Source organism: Chlorocebus sabaeus, chromosome 15 (genome assembly GCF_047675955.1).
Source record: "Chlorocebus sabaeus isolate Y175 chromosome 15, mChlSab1.0.hap1, whole genome shotgun sequence".
NCBI lineage: Eukaryota > Metazoa > Chordata > Mammalia > Primates > Cercopithecidae > Chlorocebus > Chlorocebus sabaeus.
Genome location: NC_132918.1, coordinates 56,293,329 through 56,315,878, shown reverse-complemented (window position 1 = coordinate 56,315,878; position 22,550 = coordinate 56,293,329). Strand labels below are relative to the sequence as shown.

Here is a 22,550-nt window from a genome sequence, read left to right as displayed (position 1 = left end):
GTTGGGGAGACATCATGGTCCTGGGCCTGGGCCTATGTGCACTGCACTGAGGGCTGCAAAGTATGCTGGTTAAGACCACAGGCTTCAGAGTCATACCTGGGTTCTGACCCACTTCCTAACTGGGTGACATGGGTAGTCACTTCACCTCTCTAAGCCTTACTTTGCTGATCTAAAAAGTGGGGATGATATTAGTATACATCAAAAGGTTAAAAAGTTAATAAATGTTCAAGTACTTAGCATTTTGCATGCCACTTTTGGGCAGTAAACAAATGGTATCTAAAAGCCACAGCAACAACACTCTTGTGATGCAATGTGTCTTCAGCTAAATGTCTTGTGTTACCTATGACTAATTCCAGAGATGCAAAATCAGTGGTAGCTGGGTGTGGAGAAAAGAGTCTCCAAGGATGAAGCTGTCATGCTTCTGCCTTTTCCCAGTTTGCAGGCCCATGTCACTCTTCTCCTTCCCTCAGAAGATGCTTGCGCTGGGATCTGGCCCAACCAGCTGCCTTCAATCCTCTCTGCCAGCCCTCCACCATGAGTACCTCTGTCATACATACGTTTAGCCAAGGAGAACTTCTTGAGTAGCTGGGGCATGGTATCTCGAGGGTGGACTTCCACAGTCAGTTGTGTCCCTAAAAGGAAAAAGAGATGACATTCTCAACCAGATGCTGCCAGGAAAGGGTAAATGCCTCATGACTGATGATTGAATAACAAAACAATTAGTTTTAGAACTTTCTTTTGTGTGTACAAATCATCCTTGCTTTTTTCTTTAAATCAAAACAACAACAAACGAAGCAGATAGTTTCCAAATTCAGGCAAGATGGAGTAAAGCAAACTCAGCCCTGTCTCTCCCACTTAATGCAATTATAAACAATGTACTGAATGTAAGGGGCAACTATTAGAGGATTCTGCAAAGTAAAATAATAGAATAACTGGCAAAGACTGGGAAGAATTTTTAAAGCATTAGCAAATTGACAGTGAATTTACCATTCTTCTTCCCCCTCTGGTATCATCTAGACTGAACTTAAAGGCATTCTCAAACCCAGAAGGGTGCAGTGGATGCAGAAAAAGAGCACACAAGAGAAATCCTCTCTTTCTGGCCTGCAGAGTGAGAAAGGGAACCCCTAAGAGTCAGAGAGAGCAAAAGAAATCTTTTGTTGGTTTTCCCCCTCTTTATTCTGTTATTTCCCAACTCAGTCCCCAGGCAATTCTGTTGGTAGCAATGGCAGCAGTGATGTTGGTGGCCATGCAGGCACCTACAACTTTGGGGCAAGGATAACTATTTTCTTCTACCAGAGAAGTTACAGTCCCAAGAAAATGAGGGCAAATATTTATTGTTTTTTCTCTCTGTTTTCTGCTGATTTGCCCCAGATGCAGACACAGTTGTGAGGCCCATACGGCAGAGTGAGGAAACTGAAGCTCCAGCCTTTTGGGTAGAGGAATGAGAAATGGGTCCTGAAGAGCGGGGAGCTCAAGAAGGCAATTCCATAAAGTTGTAGATGGACTCCTGTGGTCACCTCTGAACTGTGCATGCATGGATCTCATCCTAAACATCATACCACAGTCTTCAGGAAGTAAACTATGGGGTAGATTAATGCCCAGGTCCCGGACTGGCCACTGGGTGGTGCACATGCAGGGCAGATCTGTATAGCATTGCAAAGGCTACAATTCAAAATTACTCAGCTACAAAGACTCAGGAAAATCTTAATTTGAAAAGGAAAAGATAATCAACAGATGCCAACTCCACACAACTCCACACACAAAAAACCAGCCACAATAACATGCTCTAACAAGTAACGGCAAGCAGTTTTGAGATAAATGGAAAGATATAAAGTATCAGCAATAAAAAGAAGATATAAAGGAGAAGTGAAGATTTTAGACTGAAAAATATGGTTAAAAATCCTCTGGATATACTCAATAGCAGAATGAAAATGACAGAGAACACAGAGAACTTGAAGATAGATCAGCAGGTATTGTCCAGTTTGAACAACAGAAAATGTGAATAGTGCCTCAGGGATCTGTAGGTCCATATCTAAAAGTCTAACATTCATGTCACTGAAGTCTCAGAAGGCAAACAGAAATAATGTGATGCAGAGAAAATATTTGAGGAAATAATGAAAACTTCTGAAATCTGGCAAAAGACATAAAACCTTACTGATTCAAGAAACTCAGTGAATTCTTAACAGGATAAATGTAAGAAAATCCAAGTCCAGATGCATAATCAAACTATTAAAGAAAAAAATATGGAAAGTAGCCAGTGAAAAGTGATGTAAAGCCAAGAGAATTTGGTACCAACACACTTGCTCCAAAAGAAATGCTAATGGAAGTTCTTCAGATGGAAGAGAAATTATACCAGAGGAAAACTTGGAAGAGGGATAGAAATGGTAAATATCTAGATAAATATATTATTCTGCTCTCCTCTTAAGTTCTTGACAATATGAATAATAATTGAAAGAAATAATTATAACATCTGATAGGTTTTTGATAGATGTGAAATATATGACAACTACAACATAGAATAGGAGAGTGAATGTACCTATATGGAGGTAAGATTTCTTCATTCTACTTGAAATATTAATATTAACTATAATTAGTCTATGAAAAGTTAAGTACATATAATACATACAAAAATAGGTATATATGGAGATATAGTAAAAAACTTAATAGGCAAATTTAAATGTAATTCTGAAAGGAAAGGAAAGCAGGAAAGAGGAAACAGAGGCACAAACAGAAAACAAATAATAAAGTAGAAAACCTAAATACAAATGTATCAATAATTACATTAAGTGTAAATGGTCTAAACATACTAATTAAAAAATAGAGATTGTCAGAAAGGGTAAATACATAAGATTAAACTACATTCAGTTTCCAAGGATCCAACTTTAACTACTATGATATAGGTTGGTTAAGTGAAAAGATAATAGAAAGCTGGAGTTGCTATATTAATATCGGACAAAGCAGACTTCAGAGAAAGGAAAATATCAGGGACAGAGGAATATTAGCAAGAAGACATAACAACCTTCAATATACCTATGTCAAACAACAACAAAGTTTTAAAATGCATGAAACAAGAACTGATAGGACGAAAAGGAGGAATAGACAACTCTATTTTCTATATATTTGCTGATTTTTCAGTCATTGAAAGAATTGAAAGAAAATCAGCAAATATATAGAAGAAATGAACCACACAATGAATAAAATTTATTTGATGTTTATAAAAGATTCCATCTAATAACGGCACAACACACATTCATGTCAAATGCCCATTGAATAGTCACCAAGATGGACTACATCCTTGGTCACAAAACAAACCTTAAAAAGTTGAAGAGAATTGAAATCATACAAAACTCTTCTCTGACCATAATGAACTAAACTAGAAGTAAAAAACAGAAAGCAACTGGAAAATTTCCAAATATTAAAAATTAACATACTTTCAAATCACACATAGATCAAAGAAGAAGTCTCAAGGAAAATTCGAAAATATTTTGAACTCATTGAAAATGAAAATAAAACACATCAAAATGTGTGAGATGAAGCCAAAGCAGTGCTTCAAGGGGAAATCTGTAGCATTAAATTCTTATTACAGAAAAAAGAAAGATTTCAAATCAACAATCTAAGCTTCCATTTTAAGAAAGTAGAGAAATGAAGACTAAATCCAAGGCAAGCAGAAGGAAGAAAATCATAAAAATGAGAGAATAAATCACTGAAATTAAAAACAACAGCAGAGAATAATGAATGAAACTAAATGCTGGTTCTTTTTAAAATAACACTGATAAACCGATCAGTAAAGATTTTACTGATCTGACCAAGAAAAAAAAGAGGTAAGACACAAATCAGGGGTAAATACACCAATATCAGGAATGAAATGAGGGCTATCACTATAGGCCCTCATAAGTATTAAAAAAATAGTAAAGGAATGATACAAAACCTATGTGTACATAATTTCTACAACTTAGAATAATATTGGGAACAAGTCATAGATGTCCACTTTCACTGATCCTAATAATATTGTACTGGAAGTCCCACCCTGTGTAATAAGACAAGAAAGAGAAATAAAAGGCATACAGATTGGCAAGGAAGAAATAAAACTGTCCTTATTCATAGTTGATATGTCTGTCTACATAGAAAATCCCAAGTAATCTCCAAGAAAAAGCTCCTAGAACTAGTAAGTTAGTTTAGCATGGTCACAGTATACAAGGTTAACATACAAACATCAATTGTATTTCTGTATATTGGCCATAAGCAATTAGAGATGGAATTTAAAAATAACCATTTCTCATAGTTCCAAAATTAAAATATTAGTTCTAAATCTAAAACAAACAAAAATCCCAAACATGGGTAATAATCGTGTACTGAAAACTCCAAAATATGATTAAACACATTAAAGAGGACTTAAATAGATGGGGAGACATACTATGTTTATGGATTGGAAGACTTAGAATTGTCAAGTGGGCAGTTCTCTCAAAATTGATCTATAGATTTAATACAAGTTCAACCAAACACTTTGGGGGAACTGTGCAAATACATAATTATAAAATATAGACATCAAGGCACAGGAACTGGAATAACTAAACTAATTTTGAAAAAAAGGATGGGGGGACTCCCACTCTTTGATTTTAAGATGCATTAATGAAGATGCTGTAATCACAACAGTGTGATATTGGTAAGAGGATAAACAGATCAATAAACAGAATAATAAAAAATAGATTCACACAAACATAGCAAAATAAATTTTTACAAAAGTGCAAAGGCAATTCAATTGGAAAAAGGGAAAAAGAACAGATATTTTACCATAAAAGAGATTATGGATGGAAAATAAGCACATGAAAAGATGTTCAGCATCATCAGCCATTAGGAAAAGGCAAGTTAAAACCAAAATGAGACATTACATCTATTAGAAGAGCAATAATATACAACTGGCCCTTGAACAACATGGTTTTGAACTGCACAAGTCCACTCATATGTCCTTTTTTTCTACCAGATGCAGATGGAGAGTACTGTTCGTGGAGTGCAAAACTCGCATGTAGAGGACCAACTTTTCCTATATGGGGTTTCTGCAGGGACGACTGTGGGACTTGAGTATGCCCACATTTGGTTATATGTGGGTGGTCCTGGAACCAATCCCCCATGTATACTGAGGGGTGACTGTAATTTAAAAATAGTGATAATATCATATGCTGACAAGGATGCAGAGAAATTGGATCTCATATATTGCTAGTGGGATTGTAAAATAGAACAGTCACTCTGGAAAATTGTTTGGCAGTTTCTTATAAAACAAAACATGTACTTACCATACAACCTAAAAATTGCCCTGTTGGGCATTTATCCCAGAGAAATGAAAACTTATGTTCACACAAAAACCTGTACACAAATGTTTATATAGCAGCTCTATTCATAATCACCCCAAACTGGAAACAACTTAAAAGTCCTTCAGTGAGTGAATTGGATAAACAACCTGTGGTACATCTGTATCAAGAAATAGTTCTCGGCTGGGCATGATGGCTCATGCCTGTAATCCCAGCACTTTGGGAGGCCGAGGTGGTTGGATCACTTGAGGTCAGGAGTTTGAGACCAGCCTGGCCAACATGGTGAAACCCCATCTCTATTAAAAATACAAAGATTAGCTGGGTGTGGTGGCAGGCACCTGTAACCCCAGCTACTTGGGAGGTTGAGGCAGGAGAATCGCTTGGACCTGGGAGGCAGAGGTTGCAGTGAGCCAAGATCGTGCCATTGCACTCCAGCCTGGACAACAGAGTGAGAGTCTGTCTAAAAAAAAAAAAAAAGTACTTTGCAACAATACAAGGGAACTCTTAAGGGTGATGGGAGGATCAGAGTCCATACAAGATAATTTTAAAGAGGGTAATAGAACTGCTGTATATTCTGATGGTGGTGTATTCTGTATATTCTGATGATGGTAACCACCATGGTGGTGGTTACACAAATCTATGCATGTGTTAGCAATCAAAACTGCACACTACAAAAATTCAATTTTACTGTATGTTAATTTAAAATAAAAATAAAAGCAAAAATACCAACCACACACAAAAAAGCCCAAGCAGAATTAAAACAAAAACTTGGATGGCACAGAAAGATATAAAGTAGAAAGTGAAACTCCTTTAAGACTTCATTTCTACATTTAAAAATCCAAAGCAGATTACAGTAAACATATTTTTCATAACCTGCTTTCTTCATTTAAATCTTTACATGTCAGTAAGCATAGCCATATGTTATCATTTCAAATGGCTGCATAGTATTCTATTTTGTAGATGCTTTATAATCCATATAAGCAATCCCTATTTGTTGAATATTTAGCTTTCCACAGTTTTGCTATTAGAAACGATGCAATACTCTGATACATACATCTTTGTATGTATGTAAAGTGATTTGCACACTTTGCAAATCAGTTCCTTTGAATAAATTCTTAAGTATGAATCAAATAATATGGATATTTTAAAGGCTTTTGTTAGATATTGGCGAATTTTTCTCATGAATGATTTTATCAGTTTATGAGCTCATCAGTACTATGCAAGAGAATGCCCATTTTGCACATTCTCGCTGTGCTTGATTGCAAAATTGGTCACAAAGTGCAATACTTTGCACTTCCTCCCAGTGAGAGGTCTTTTGTTCCACCCCTTGAATCTGGGCTGGGCTTTTGATTTGGTTTGGCCAATTAGCACGTGGCAGAAGTGATGTTGCACAAATTCTGAGTCTAGGCTTCCAGAGACTTTGAGGTTTCCATTCTCATTCTTGGGATCCCAGCCATAACTGCCATGTGAATGAGCCAGGTTGTAGATGAGAGCTCACACGGAGCAGAGCATAGCCTCTCGGGTGAGGCTATCCCAGACAGCTGGTCTCCAGCCAACCCACCAGCTGACAACAAGCACATGAGCAAGCCCACCCAAGATCCAAGATCAGCTGGGTATGGATCCAATGAGAGTTTCTAGCCAAACTGCAGATTGGTGAGCTCGTAAATGCTTATTGTCTAAAGCTGCTAAGTTGTGTGGTGGTTTGTAACGCAAAAGTAGATCACACATACACTCACTGATGTTTGGTTTTATCAAACCTTTAAATTTTTATCAATGAATAATAATACCTGGTTGCTTTGTACATTTAGTTTTATTGTAGTATTCTTTGCATATACTTATTTACCATTTTAAATTCTTATGTTGTGAATTGCCTATTTTCCTATTGAAGTATTATTTTTTCCTCGTTGATTTTGTTAAACCTCCTTTTATAACCCTTTGCCTGCTAAATGCGCTGCAATTATTTTTCGTAGAATAACAATACTGTCTTTTTTGTGTAACTCATAAACTTGTTCTGCATGCCAAAGAGGGTCATTCTCAAACAATTTGAAAAGATACAATGTGGCCTCTGCCAAGCGTAGCTTTGAAGGGGTTAACATTCATTTTGAAGTGCAGTTTCTAGCATATTCAATGTTGAGAGAAAATCAGCCTTGTGAGTTTATAATATCATTAAGTATTTCAGAGTTCAAGGCATAATTCAGTTCTGGTCGTAGGATCGGGTGCTGTCACCATCAGCAAATACTTCCTGTGTGTATTCCCATCATGAGTGAGGCATGGGCCTGTTCTTCTCCTTTTCACTTTCTCCACCTCAAACCCTCTGAGGTGTCTTTTAAAGTGGGTGCTAAGTGGTACTTGACTTCAAGATGCCTTGTGAAAAATGAATTGAGAAACATGTTCACTCTCTCCCCTCTCATAGGTCACAATACACAATGATCTGAGTAGTCCTGTAGTAAAGAACTCTATTTGACCCAATACTATTTTGTCAAACACAATTTGGAAAATGCTGGACTGGAACAATCTCCATACGCTTAGAGAAACTGCAAAAGTGAACAACTTACCGGCCTAGGGTTCAACAACGAATCTCTTCCCCAAACTTCTCATAATGCCCAGGTACTTTCACACACACACCTGACAGTCTGTTAATTAGTTGCTTCCGGCAGCCACTTCCAATCAGTCAGAGTTAATGAAAAACATGACACCTGTTTGCCACCCTGTGTTACGTGTCCTGAGCCATGTCTCTATGGGCATTAGCCATGTCCCACTTCAGCCGTGTCTCTTTGTGAAAGAGTGATCAAGCTGAAAAACAAACTGCTGTTAAAGTCCCTCCAGGGCAGGGTGTTGAGGTGGGCTCACGTTCGGAGCATGGCCCTGGCCCAGAAGCCCCAGCCATCACTATTTCTAATCCCTTCTCTCCTTTCTGTGATTCCTCTTCCCTCTTGGACAGGCATCAATGTCCAATATTTTCCTGAATCCCACTTCCTGGTTCTCCCCCAAAGCTGTGCTGCTGCTTAGCATTCCCTCAAGGAAAACAGCCAATTTCTTGGGATCCCTGATCTGCGTAGGAGTGTGATTCCTGCTCTGACTTACAGGTGTGTGAGGGCACCACTGGGAGGCTTTGCTGGCTCCAGGAACTGGGCCTGGGCTGGACACGCTGTTTCAAGGGGAAGAGCATTCACAATATAGCTTTATGCTTCCTTAAGGCATGGAGTGGAGAGAGTTTGCTGGCTCTGACGCTCCTGGATCAAATAAAACTCTTAATTTAAGAAAAAATATTAATGTGGCCAGTCTCTAACAGACAGTAGATCATTTGGAGCAAAATTTGCAGTCAGATCTAAACCCTAAGTACAGCCTAAGTACAGCACAGTACATTATTCTAATCTTGACTATTAACCATCACAACCAAACCTACAGGAGGCCCTTCCTGGGATTCCAGGCTGCCTGGCTGACCTCTCTCATGCACCCCTCCCCAGCTCCACCAGCTGTCAACAAAGTCACATTTCTGAAGCTGCAGTTTTGACCATCTTAGTTAAGAGCTTGTTAGAGATTATTTTCTGCTAATCCTAAGAAGTGGCTCCCTGGCCCCTTTCCTAGACCCCGCCAGGTCTCCTTGCTTTTCCCTCGCCTTCTCAGGAACAGAGCACACAGGCAAGCACGAGAATGTCCACATGCTTACTGCCCTGCACCTGCCTTTCACCCAGTCAGGTTTCTCCTACCTGACGGCTGCTCTCCAGATCTCTTCAGGTTTCAATCAGGATTTATCTAAAGGCCTAATTGGCTCAGAACACCTAACGCAGTATGGCAAACAGGTTTCATGTTTTTCATTAACTCTGGCTGATTGGAAGTGGCTGCCTGAAGGGATCAATTAACAAAGACTGTCAGGTGTGTGTGTGTGCATGTGCACGGGTGTATATATGTGTGCAGGGGTCATGGGATTCATGTGAAATACTTGCCATCATTGGTTTAAGGTGTTTGTTAACTTTTTCTATAACAGGTTGGCACATTTACAGCCTTTTTTCTTCTACCTTGGAGGGTTTTTTGTTGTTGTTGTTGTTTTTTGTTTTTGTTTTCTTTTCCTGCAGTAGCTTAGAGTCAGAAAAACAGCTAAAGCATTGGTAGTTTAAAAAAAAAAAAAACCTTAAATAGTCCCTGGTTAGGTATTCAACAGAGACATGCTGTGATTCCACCCAGGATGCAGTAGTCAGGAAGCGAAGAGCAGTGACATCCCAGGAACGAGCATGCTAGATGGTGACAGGGACTGTCCAGCTCTGTACAACATGCTGGAACACCACCCTTAGGGGGTACTGCCAGACACAGCATGAAAACCCCACTCAGCAGCTCTTATTGTGAGATGACAAGCTAGTGTTCCAGAGCTCAAGGCTGCGACTAGACATCTGCTGGTGTGCATGGTGAAGGTCATCACTGGCAGCCCTGCCCCTGGCTTCCATTAGGAACCGAAAACAAAGGACCGTTCATGATTCCTTCTATGGGCTGGAGCTCCACAGGGAGGTCTGAGGTCTGGAAACATGGCACTTTGACCCCAGTGCACGCATGATCAAAGAAGGCTACTCTACAAAGTGTTTGCATGGGAATAAGGGCTGATGACCTCGAGGACAGAAGCCCCAACAGAAAACTGACTCCCCAAGAATGTCCTTTGGGGTCAGGCATGGTGGCTTATGCCTGTAATCCCAGCACTTTGGGAAGCTGAGGGAGGGGGGTCGCTTGAGCCTAGGGGTTTGAGACCATTCTGGGCAACATAGTGAGACCCCATCTCTACCAAAAAAAACAAAAAACAAAAAACAAAAACCCAGCCATGTGGTGGCACTCGCCTGTGGCCCCAGCTACTCGGGAGGCTGAGGAAGGAGGATCACTTGAGCCCAGGAGTTTGAGGCTGGAGTGAGCTGTGATCCAGCCTGGGCCACAGAGTGAGACCCTGTTTCAAAAAAAAAAAAAAATGTCCTTTGCAGGGGCTCCTTGTGATTACCCATCTTCCATTCATTCAACCCACACACCCACTACAGATCCATCTCCAAAGCCCCTTCCCTGACCCAGGATTCCAATGTTCATTTGTCACCTGTTGCATAAAGTCTATCATTGAAAGAGAGGCTGAGGAGGAGGGACAATGTTGAAGCATTCCAAGCAATGAGTTCAGACTGAAACCTTAGGCTGCACGTTGAGGGTGGGGGTTGGGTGGGGGTACTGTACCCAGATCAACACCACCAGATTGGTCCCTGTCCTGTATGGAAGGGACAGTATGGTGGAGTAGTTAAGCCCACCGGTTTCGAGAGCACACAGACATGGGTTCCACTTCTGGGTCTGGTATGTGCTAACTGTGCAACTTCAGGCAAGTTATTTAAATCTCTCCGAGCTTCTCTATCTGTAAAATGAGGATGATAACCTTCCACAGAAGGTGGGTGTGGAGATTAAATGAGGTGAGCCATGAGAGGGGCTTAGCTTAATATCTGGCACACACCAAGTGTCCTGCCTCTGGTCACCGCTATTACTGTGATAGAGCTTCCAAGAAGGCTTCTTTGGGGGCTGGTGTGGTTCTCAGAACAGAGCCCAAAGGTTGTCAAGGCTCATGTGATGAATAAGAAAGTGGCACATGGAGTAACGATTCCCTGGCCACTGCTTTCCAAAATGGCAGGTGCTGGCACCAGCCTCCACAAAGCCAAATTTGAATTCATGTTTCTTTCCCAACCTGCTCCTCCTGCATCTCCCTCACCTTCATCCTCCCCATTGCTCAGGTCCCAAGCCTTGACTCCTCTCGTTCTCGTATACCCCAAATTCACACCATGGGGGAACATCTCCTGCTGGATTATCATGATGCCTCTTAAGGGTTGTCTTGCTTCCAACCTTGGAAACCCTCTGTTTATTCTCTACGCATTGGAGGCTGTCATGTTTACAACCATCTAATGGTTTCCAATCACACTCAGATTAGAAGCCTCCCAGGCCCTGCCAGCTCTGCCCTGTGTCCTCTCTGGCTCTTCTCCTGCTACCCCCACCTTGCCCATGCCCCTCCCTTCCTCTCCACAGCACAGTTGCCTGCTCCTTGAACACGCTGACACGCTCCTGCCCCGGGGCCTTCACGCTCACTGCTCCCTCTGCTGGAAGCCCTTCCCCAGATACCCACATCATTTGTTCTTCACTTCTTTCCTTGCTTAGGTGTCACTTTCCCAGTGAGATCTTTCTCACCTACTCCACTTTAAATTGTCCCCTGGGATAGGCTGAAGAATGACCTTTAGAGATATCCATGCCAGAATCCCTGGAACCTGTGAATGTTACCTTATACGGCAAAGAGGACTATGCGGATGTGATTAAATTAAGGATCTCGAGATAGAGAGACCATCCTGATTATCTGGCTGGGCCCTGAATGCAACCACACATATCCTTATACAAGGGAGCACAGGGAGATTCAGCTATTTATAAGCAGAGAAGGCAATGTGACAATGGAAGCGGAGATTGGAGTGAGGCAGCCACAAGCCATGGTGGGCCTGCAGCCTCTAGCAGCAGGAAGAGGCAAGTAACGAAGGCACCCCTAGAGCCTCTATAAAAAGCCGGCCCTGCTGACACTTTGACTTTAGCCCTGTGAAACAGATTTTGGACTTCTGGGCTCCAGAAGTGTAAGAGAACAAATCTGTGGTATTTTAAGCCACCTCATTTGTGGAAATTTCCTATAGCTGCTATAGGAAATGAATATACACCCCTGCACAGACCCCCATTCCCACATACACTCCTTATCATCCTTTCTGCTTCACTTCCCCTCATGCCTTATCTGGATCAGGGTGTTTGACTTGTCAGGATTGTCTGTGTCTCCTCACTAGGATGTCAGCTCCACAAGGACAGCGGCCTTTGTCTGTCTTCTTCACTAAGTGAGGTAAGTGGTGCTAATCCACTCTTATTAGAGCCAGATATCTCTTGAGTCCTTTTTTTGTGTTGAGCCATGTGTAGTTGAGTTCATTTTCGAGAAGCAACAGCATATGGGCTTGTCCTTGTGGTTTCTAGGGCTGGTGGCAGGTCCTGCTGGGCCCACAGAGGTCTCTAAGGCCTGTCCTAGAGCTGCACTCTCAGGAATTCTGGCCTAAAGGGACACTGGCCTGCACTGTGAGGAGAGCCAGCTCCCCCATGCTGGTAACCCCCGTTGGCTGGCCTTTCATCGCTACCTGCCAGCGCCTTCCTCTAGAGAAGCTGGTCCACCTGTATTTCAGAGAGCAATTCCCTGAGAGGTTCCACTCCTCCAGGGCCTCCAGAGTCCCCCTGCTTCATGTGGGGCATGGGGGAAGTCACTGCCTCTGAATTTGATCAGATCATTTCCTTGCAGGTTAGGACATCAACTCTCAGAGCAAGCGTGATGAACTCTTACGGCTGAGCCTGTGAGAGCACACAGACACCAGGGCCCAGTATTTAATGCAGAGCAGTTAACCAAGGTGGGAGTGAGACTCTCTAACCTGGCCTCCCACCACCACTGCTGTGGAGCCCTCCTGTCTCTGTCTTGTCATGTGCTCAGATCCAGTCAACTGTAAAGTCAGTGATGCTCTTGCCTGTCTTCCCCGAGTCCCCAGAGCCTGTCTCCAAAAAGTGAGGACTCCCAACGAAGGTGCCTCTCACTCTGCCTTGCTGTGGCAAACTCACTGGGTAGGATGCCCTGGGAAGGCTCAGTCTCAGCAGGAGAGGCTGAATAACTGCTATGGGTCAGGACAAGGGAGGGCTTGGATGCCATGAGCCAGCAGGAGGGAGACTGGTTTCCAGGGGAGATGAGGAAGCAGAGATGTGTGAAGGTTAACAGCTGAGGCCTTGCTGGGGGTCAGGCTGCACAGCTCTGACTCTTGCTGGCCACGTGATCTTGGACACATGACAGCCTTTCCAAGCCTCAGTTTACTCATCTGTAATGTGAGGATGGTAAACAGGATTACTGTGAAGCTTAATTTACATGAGAATAAGTGCGTAAGTCTGGCACATGGTTAGCATTCAACAAATGCTGAATGTTGAATGTTGAATAGTGATGACAGTGATAGTGAAGATGATGACAGCAGCGGGCTCTGAGGCCCACGGGCTTTATTTCTTGATCTCATGGTGAGGGGAAGACTCAGACTGTGCAGCCTCTTGCTGCTTCCCGTGAGACACAGGGAGAGGAAAAGGGTTTTCCAAAACCCATGGGCGCAGAGAGGACCCTGCTCCCCATAGTCTGAGCTCCACAGACTGTCACTGGCCAGAGCATCAGGTCTGGGCACACATCTGCAGGGGAAGTCATGGCTAGCAGTGAATCACTTACCTTGGCTGTCGTAGGAAGTGATCACCTGGGGCTGCTGAGGGTGCTGCTTCTCCACCAAGTTTTCTATTTAAGGAAGACAGAGAGGCCTGCAGTGACCACTGGGGAATTTACCCCAGGCAGAGCAAAGGGCTGTATGTGTTTGCAGGAAAGGTGGGCTGGCGAGGGCCAAGCACATCCCCAGGCCTAAATGTGTGTGCACCCTCACAGTTTGCACATGTGCAAACCAGCACAATGACACTGTGCATGGAGACAAATGCCTGGAAGCCCATGTGCACATACCCCTTGTGCCTCTTATCATGTGCCAGCACACGCTGGGTTTCTTCTGGAACAGGCTACCAGTCTTCCATGGTCTTTGTAGCCATAACTCCCAACTTTGGTGTCATCGGGCACAGTTTCAAAAGCACTGTCCATACACAGATGCCTCACTGATCTTCACACCTTTCTGTGGAGCATGCTGGGAGGTTCTGACCTGGGACTTAAACCCCAGGTCTTCTGACTCCCAGTTGAGCCTTCTGCTTCTTTTTTTTTTTGAGATAGAGTCTCGCTCTGTCCCCCAGGCTGGAGGGCAGTGGCGCGATCTCCGCTCACTGCAAGCTCTACCTCCTAGGTTCATGCCATTCTCCTGCCTCAGCCTCCTGAGTAGCTGGGACTACAGGCGCCCGCCACCACGCCTGGCTAATTTTTTTGTATTTTTAGTAGAGATGGGGTTTCACCGTCTTAGCCAGGATGGTCTTGATCTCCTGACCTCGTGATCCACCCGCCTCGGCCTCCCAAAGTGCTGGGATTACAGGCGTGAGCCACTGCGCCCGGCTGAGCCTCCTGCTTCTTGATGAGAAGCAGCAGCTTAGGAGACGGGATGATGTGTAGTTTGGTTCTGTTTCACAAACATTTGCAGGGCATGCACTCTACGCACATTCTCTCCACATGCTGGGATATTTCTGTCCCTGGGACACAGAGTTGTCCTCAGTGCCTAGTGGAGTCAGGCTGCCATGGAGAGATGCCTAGTTCCTGCCATTGGCCAAGAAGTGGGAGGTCACAGGCTTACTTGCCCTCCTACGGGAAGCATGACCTTTCCTCCCTTCTTTACAGTTGCTGCTGTGGCCTGCTCTTAGTGAGGCTGCCCTTGAACCTCTGCTTCAGAGGGGTGGGGGAAAGGCTGGGCAAGGGGAGGATGGTGGCAGCTGGAGGTTCACCCACCACTACCACCCCGGCCTGCCATCTTCTCTCTATAGCTTCCTGCTGGCTTGCAGTGGGCTTGTCACTGGAGGTGACCACTGGGACCAGTGCCTCAGTGTGGAAACAAGTATGCCTCTGGGGCATTGGCCTGAACAGGTCCATTTAGATGATTCTTCTTGTGCAGATGAGCCACTCAGTGGTTCCCATGCCTGGGCCCACGCAGAAGCCAATCAAGGTAGGGGGTGAGGTACTGAGCCAGGCTGGATTTGTGATCCACCTGACAGGGTCTTGCCCTGGAAAGCCTGCCTGCTCCAGCCTTCTCCTGTGAACAGGCCCAGCTAAGTCCCTGAGCCCCACACTAGTCAGCCGAGGGCCAGGTCCACTGTGTATTCCAATACAGGGTGATGTGGCATGCGGGGCTGGAGCCCCAGACCAAGAGAGGACAGGGAAGCCAGGGCCGCCTCCTGCAGGCACAGCTGGCAGTGCCTCGGCTGGCTGAGGGAGGAAACAAAATCCGGGAAGGGAATCCTCAAGGAGGGTGATTGGCTGGCATAGCTGCTGTGGGGTATTTATAGTCAAGGCTGCACAATTGGTTTCCCTTTAGCTGTGGAGCGTCAGTCCCTGTGCTACTAGGCAGACTTTGTCCAGGACCAAGGAAAGTAGCCAATCACAGCAGGGGAAGCCCGTTGCTGGGCAAGCTATCGGGGTGGGGTGGCGGGAGTGAGGAGGTGGCTGGGCCCAAACACCTGCTGCTTCGAAAAGTTTGGAGCTCTCTAGTCTCAGCACCTTGCCAATGCCCCAGCCCAAGCAGTGCACGGGGTAGCAAGAGGGGGAATATGCGCCCTTCTGGATCAACCCCATGCTCAGCAGCGTCTGTGTGCACTCCACCAGCACATGCTATCAGTCACTTCCTTCTAAGATGGAAGCCATCCAGTTACCAGGGCTGGGCAGCCTGCTGGTTACCAGGGCTGGGTGCCTTGGGCACCGGTAAGACAGGTATGAGAAAAGGTCAGCTTCAATACCTGCACTCAGAATCTCAGCATCAGAAAACACAGAAAGAAACTAATTTTGATTTCTGCATGCATGTAAACGTACCATTTGAAAAATAAATGAAATTTTGCTTTACACATGTTGGTGGAATGGTAAAAGCGTCATTTTTTCTGGGCTCAGGGCCTCTGTAGAGCCTCTCTCCAGCCCTGCATGTACCTGAAACTCCCAGTTCTCATGGTGGTTTTGCAAGAACTATTTTAATCATCTTCTATCAGCTGACACATAGTGCTAAGACTCACTTCATGTCTTTTACAAGAGCCTTGTAATGGTCTTGTAATAGTCAATGTGTCACTTTGTGTTTTGTGATATTTTTCCACTAACCTTCTCCTAAATCAGAAACCCAGAAGATGGTAAAAATAGAATGAATTCAGTATATTTCGATCTTCTCCTGATGTAATAACATGCCTGAGAAGCCCTAAGATGAGTGTCAGACAACTCAGGCAAGGTATGAGACAGCCGCAACCAACAAGGATGCTGTGCTTCTTTGCTTCCACCTGTGGCTTGCTTGCCCGCTCACCCACTCACACATGGGCCGAGCATGCATACCTTCCATGCCCTGCATGGCCATTTCTGTGGCTAACAGGTCTCTGGGGGTCTGATTCTTATCAAAATTCTCAATAGCCCAGAGCAGAGTTTTGTTAGCTTTGGTGTCTACTTCAGTAGAGCTAAAGCTGGCATGTCTACCAACTGATGGCCCCTGTAGCAAGGTTACAGGGAAGCCATTGCACCCATGCATGTCTATAGGTTAGGTCACAGAGGGGGTGGTTCCCTGGCAGTGGCAGGGTAGGGGTGGAGGGTGTGTCTTGAGGACTCCTACCAAAGGCAGGGAACATAGGAACACTCTTCACCTCCAGGGTGTGGAGATTCACCTGCAGTGCATTATAATTCCAATCATTTTCACACAGCTCCCCTGAAGGCAGTGTTCTTGGTTGTCTTTTTCACTGTTTCATTTCCAATATTTAGACTCATGCCTGGCACAAAGTAAGCACTCTAGGCATTTGTGGACAGAATGAGTGAATGAATTCACTTTTAGAACTTCATCTTTCCCTTTCATTATTGTCAGAAGGATGGTAGAACATAGCAGTTTAGTCCTATTCATCTGCAATCCTATTTCCCCATTTGTGTCATGGAGGGTGGTTCCTTTAGACTGGCATTTGATAAACCAGTCATCTGATCCCAGGGCTCACTTAGCTGGGGGTGGATGGAGTTCTCTACTGGGGTTCTGGGAGTAGAGGTTTGGTCTCTACTAGAACCCTCATGTGCCCACTGTGCAATGTCCCTGATGTTTGTCCCTGGAGGCTGGGCTAATGAACTCTAAAGGGAATAGAATAAAGCCTATTATAGTTGGCCCCTTAGTGTTCCCAAAGAGATCCTGGGCCTGGGGTGGCAGTTGCCTGGCACCAGAAAAAAGAGGCTTTGGAAGCTGACTTCTTATTGTATTTTGGGTCCAGGCCAGCAGGAAGCTATAGAACCCTTGAGTGGCATCTTCTCAGGCCTCAAGTCATTCCGTCCCAAGGCAGACCACTGTCCTCTCTGCTGGGAAACATTTTCAAAACATAGATGGCTGCCTCTCATAGGAGCACACTCAAACCTCACCATCCCAAGGGATGTGAAGTCCTCCCCTACAGCTCAGCCAGCAAACAAATGGGTACTCAAGTTCCTGTTCTTCAGCCATAGCCTCCAGGAGAGCAGGGGACCTGACACCAGGGACCACTTCCCACAGTCACAGTGGTCCTAGAGTCCTGGCTGGGTCAGGAGCAGCCACTTTCTGTTCAGTGGTTAGATGTCTAGGGCCAGTCTTCAAATGAGTGAAACCTAATCCTTCCAGTTATTATTCAATGTATTAAATCCTATAGGTTGAAAGGAAAAAGATAATTTACCGTGAAGGTCATTTCCTTCTAATTTCTGCCATCTTCGGACTCCATTTCCAATGCCTTGGAATCCTGCAAAATAACAAGTTTCTCTGAGGCGGGAGACCCAGGGCAAAAGAGTGATGTGCCAGTTGCAGACTTATCTGGGTTATGGTAGAGCAGGTGGATCTTGGCTCTCTTGGAATCTGAGAGAGGCTACCCATGAATCAGATGCCCCTGAGGAAATGAATGCAACTTTCAAAATTCAAAACATTTAAAAAGTGTTAAAACAGTTTTCAAGGGCAGTGGGGTTGGTTATCAGGATCATTTGGGGAGAATTTTTGTAGTACAGATGCCCATTTTCCACTTCCACGTCTCCTCTGCATACACATGAAAGCATTATTTTAGAAGTCATTTGCTATCCATGTTGCCTGCCTATTTCTGTAAGTGGTGAATCACTCACTTTTAGAGTCTTGATATAGAGTGGGAGGAGTGGGCTAAGACCATCAATCCCAATGGGAACAGAAAATGACAGTTGCCAGTTCTCTTGGCCTCCCTTGCAGCTAGAGGGTAAACACGTATGGCCTAGCCATGGCCAATCTGATGTACCCGTGTTTCACTCTGCCTTGGGACCTGGTGATGCAACAGGGAAGGGAAGGAAAGCTCTCACTCTGGCTGCGGCTGCAAGTGGTAGCCGCAAGGTCGAGTTCCTGGCACAGCATGGGGATACGTTCTGGCAGCGGGTGCTGCTGCAATAAAATTGAGATTCTGGCGCGGAAGGAGTATTCAGGGCTCCTTGGTGGCCGAGGAGGTTTCCTCACTAGACCAGCTCTGTGGTACTGCTGATGGCACTGTTCCTGGAAGTTCAGCCTTGAGTCTTATTCTCCAGCCCTCTCAACCACTCAGGGGCCGCCACTCCTTTCTTAACACCCTTCTTTTCTGCAGAGTCCCCCATAGCCAGTGCCAGTGACTTACCACTTGGAACTCTCATGACACACCTATGGAGTAGAATACACAAATCACATAGATTTTTGGGATAAGGCCTGAGACTTCAAAACTCATTGGGTCTTGCTGCAGGCAGCTGTAGGCTATATCCTCTACTGCCGCAGGAATATATGCACTCTACTTTCTGATAGGAGTTGAGGGCTTTCAGGCATGTTTTGGAGAAGAACTGTTCTAGGGAAATGACTGGGAGGATGCCTTACAGAAATGGGAGAGAACATCTGCTGGCTCTGTAGCCCAAATTCCTAGTGATCTAGCCTGTCCACACTCTCCTTGCCTTCTTGTCCCCCTGACTCTTTTCTTCCACAAGGCCACCAGCAGAAGGGCCACTGGTTACAGATTACTCCATCCTCTTCATTGCAACAATAACTGAGCTTTGATCTTTTCTGACATGGAGCCTAGGCCCTCTTTTACATAGCCAAGGAAGATCCACTCTCCAGTGGAGGACCTGGAGTGCGGAGGAGAAAGGAGGAGATACCTGGAAGTGAGCATGGGTTTGTTTTAGATCTTTGGAGGCTTTGGAACAAGCTGATCTTGTTGGGTATTTTCCTCCCTTAGGCTGTTTTTTGAGGAGGGGGTCTGCAGGCTGGCTTACCCTGGGGTCTCCTGAATATCATTGTTGCCCACCAGGCATCAAAAGTCATGCACTTTCCCTCTTCTCTGCTCTGGTTGTGAATAAGTGACAGAGATCTCTACACTGTCATTCATAGCATCTGTGAGAAATGGCCATCAGGAAAATATTTGGAGAAAAAGCTCAGCAGAAAGGGCCCAGCCATTAGGGGTCTTTTTTCCTCTGTCACAGTCACAAGTGTGCATACATTAGTCTGGAGTCATGGCGAGTTTGTGCTAGGTGTTGGGCACCTCTCAGGGCAGTCCTGATGCCTGGTATTTCCTGGGCTTCTCTGCATTCTTTGCCCTTTCTAGTGTCAGAGTCTTTAGAAGTGACGTGATCAGAGAGGATCGTGGGACTTGTGGGCTGACCTGGAACTAGGCCTCACCACACACTGGAGAAGGCGTTCTGGACTGTGGTACATGTATTCAGAGCAGTCTCATTTCTATCAAGAAGTTGATGCCCTCTGCTGATTTTCTAACTACAAATACCCTGGACAGGCCATTTCCCCTTCTCCCAAGAGCAGGTCTGAGAACTAAAGAGCCAATGAATCCAAACAACTCCTGCTTCAGTCAGGAATCAGCCCTGAGACTAGAGTGCCTGTCAACATACTCAGCCCTCTAGATTCTGTTTCTTTCTCCTGCCTGCCTTCCCAAGAAGTCCCCAGGGCTCCGGAGGCAGCTCTAGCCTGTGTGGCTGGTAGTGGCAAGGCCATCCACAGCAGCGTTACTTTAGCAAGGCAGGTGGAAGGTGGATGTTCAACGCGCACAGAGGCTCTGGGGACAGAAGAACCAAGGGCAGAGCAGCAGCAGGAATTCCAAGGAGCTCCAGAGCTGGAGGGGAGGAGAGAGGCAGAAGTCATTCTCCTGCATGGACTGTCAGGCCTAACTTCTAAAGAACTGGCCCACAGTCCGCCTAGTGCATCCTCACACCAGCCTCGGAGACAGCTTGCCATCCAGGACCCTGAGGTTCTCTGGCTTTTCAGGGGCTTATTTAACCTTCCTTATCATCCATCTGTACTCTATTCACATTGTGTTCTGTCGTCTGGAGAACAGAGAGGCCCGGATCCTGCTTTCCACAATCACTCTGTAAACAGTCACTTTATTTTACCAATCTACAATTTATAAATTTACCCAGAAAATATGTAGGACAAGTAAAATTGATGGATAAGTTCAAGTGGAGACAGCAGGTTTCAAATCTTACCCTATCCAAACCTGTGTTCCTTTTACGCCTTTCATGCCTGCCATCTACAGAAGGCTAGGAGAAAGGCTCAAGAAAGGAGAAACTGAGGCTGTAAACTGTGCAGGGCCACACAGGGAGCTCCCCATCTCAAAGCCTGACTCAGCACAAAGGTTTCCCAGCGTCCCCTGTGCCCTGCAGTGTGCTGTGGGAGGGGAGCAGGCCTCTGCTACCCGTGAGTGAGCCCTGAGACTCTGGCCGCCTTCCTCCAGGGTATCTTCCAGTCTTGCTCTCCCCGTCAGGGAGTGGCTGGGAGGAAAAAGACTCCCAGGGGTGACGGAAGCACCCACAGGCCTGCACAGGGAGTCAAACTGGGGCAATCACGGGGCTGCGCGTTGCCACGGGACTGCGCGTTGCCACGGGACGCCGGTGCCACTGCGGGGAAGCGACGGCAGCCATGGGGGAGAGGGTCCGGCTCGCAGACCTCGTTCGGGGGAGCAATGGGCGCCCCCCGGCGGGCGGACCCTGTGGCAAGGAGGCCGAGGTGCCGGGGGACCCGGGGACCCGGGTCGGGCGCGCGTTACCTCCTCGGCGCTGCAGCAGCGCGCTCGGGTCCGCCTGCTGGTCTGAGTGCGTACCCTGTGCGGCGCGCCGCTTCTCCGAGTGCACGATCAGCAGCATGTCGATAGATACGGCGTTGATGTCCTTCTTCAGCTCCATGATGCCGCCTCCCTTCCGACCTGGGCGCCGCGGCCGCACACTAGGCTGCTTGCGCTGCAAATGGCCCCGTGCGCGCAGCTGCCCCACACGGGAGAGGGCGAGGGCGCGGGAGAGGGCGCTCCCCCGCCGCTGGAGCTGCAGGGCGCCGCGTTTCGCTGACTCTGCCAAACACGCCATTAGGGCCCTCCTGGGAGGGCGCTACCCTAATGAAGCAGTTCTAAGTCACCTTTGAAAGGAAATCCCCAGGCCCAAGCCTTGACCTGCACCGGGGCCATAGTCGGCAGAGGCGGCCGGTCCAGAGCCTCCCTCCCTGCGCCCCTGCCTCCCGCTCGGTGCACTTGAAGCGCTGGTCCTGGGCTCCAGGACTTCTCTGGCTGAGCGCTGCCTCATCCCCACGGTCTCCGGAGGGTTCCCGAGAGGGCCCGGAGCCCACCTCCCACGAGAAGCCTCTGGCAAATACAGAAATCGCACAGTGCTGTCAACATTGAGAGTAGGTTCAGGGAAAAGAAAGACAGCAAAGGGGCTCCAGATTGAATTGCAAGATGTGCAGAAATTGGCCAAGTGTTGGCCTCGACCTCCCTCGTTCCCGGGGTGGGTTTTGGAGGTTGACAGCTCTCTCCCTAGGAGGGAGTTGGGTGGGGTTTTGGAGTCAGGAGCTCCCCCCCATTACGGCCCCTCCAGAACTTGGAACATGCCCATTGAGTATCAAGCTAACAATCCTCTTTGATCTGAAACGAAAGTCTTAAAGTCTCTGTTCCTTCTAGAAGCTTGGCTCCTGCCCTGTGGGGAAGGAGGGAGGGGGAGAGGAGGAGGTTGGGGCACAGGGAGCTGGACCTGAGAAGCCTTCTATTTTTAGCCCGGCCTGGCCTGCCCAGCCAACAGCAGCAGGGGTTTGGCTGTAGGTCTCAGGAGTGTTTACATAGGCTTCTGCCTGGTACCCCGGGGCACTAACGGCCCACCCTGCTGGGGGCGTTCCTCTAATTCGAGTTTCTACTGTTAATAAATGCCCCCCACATGGAGGCCTTTGCTCTGGGAGCCCTCCCCACATTGGAGTGTATGGACCCCACCTTGTAGCATGGTCCTGAGGGTTCCCAGATCCTCCTTGGAGAAGCCAGTGTCACACAGACTGCATTCCAGTACCAGTTCCATCACTTCCTGGCTGTGTGACCTTGGACCAGCCATTTCCCCTCCACCTTCTTACCCTTATCACTGGGTTGGTAAAAATTTCTTACATGGTTCTTGTGAGAATGGCATGAATATAAGGCACCTGGTGTACAGAAAGTGGTCTTCACATGGTAGGTAATACCTTCACATGTAGGTAGGAAATACTTCACCCTTACTTCATTTTAAGGATGAGTAAAGGGACAGAGGGAGTGAGAAGTGACTGGTGG

At 46.2% G+C, this 22,550-nt stretch overlaps 1 protein-coding gene across 4 annotated transcripts in view; it reads right to left on the bottom strand.

Annotated features, from left to right (window-relative positions):
* KY (kyphoscoliosis peptidase) overlaps window positions 1-21,924 on the bottom strand; it is a 50,573-nt gene extending 28,649 nt beyond the window's left edge. The window contains exons 1-4 of one of the 4 annotated variants that reach the window (XM_008009062.3): window positions 21,024-21,924; window positions 17,679-17,741; window positions 13,573-13,635; window positions 558-632 (exon numbers count right to left, since the gene is read on the bottom strand). In XM_008009062.3, coding sequence (XP_008007253.1) covers window positions 558-632; window positions 13,573-13,635; window positions 17,679-17,741; window positions 21,024-21,336 — 514 coding nt within the window. In that variant the 5' untranslated portion in view covers window positions 21,337-21,924. The remainder of the gene's footprint in view (window positions 1-557; window positions 633-13,572; window positions 13,636-17,678; window positions 17,742-21,023) is intronic. The other 3 variants (XM_008009063.3, XM_008009064.3, XM_008009065.3) reach the window with 3 other exon arrangements.
* Window positions 21,925-22,550: the final 626 nt, after the last annotated feature.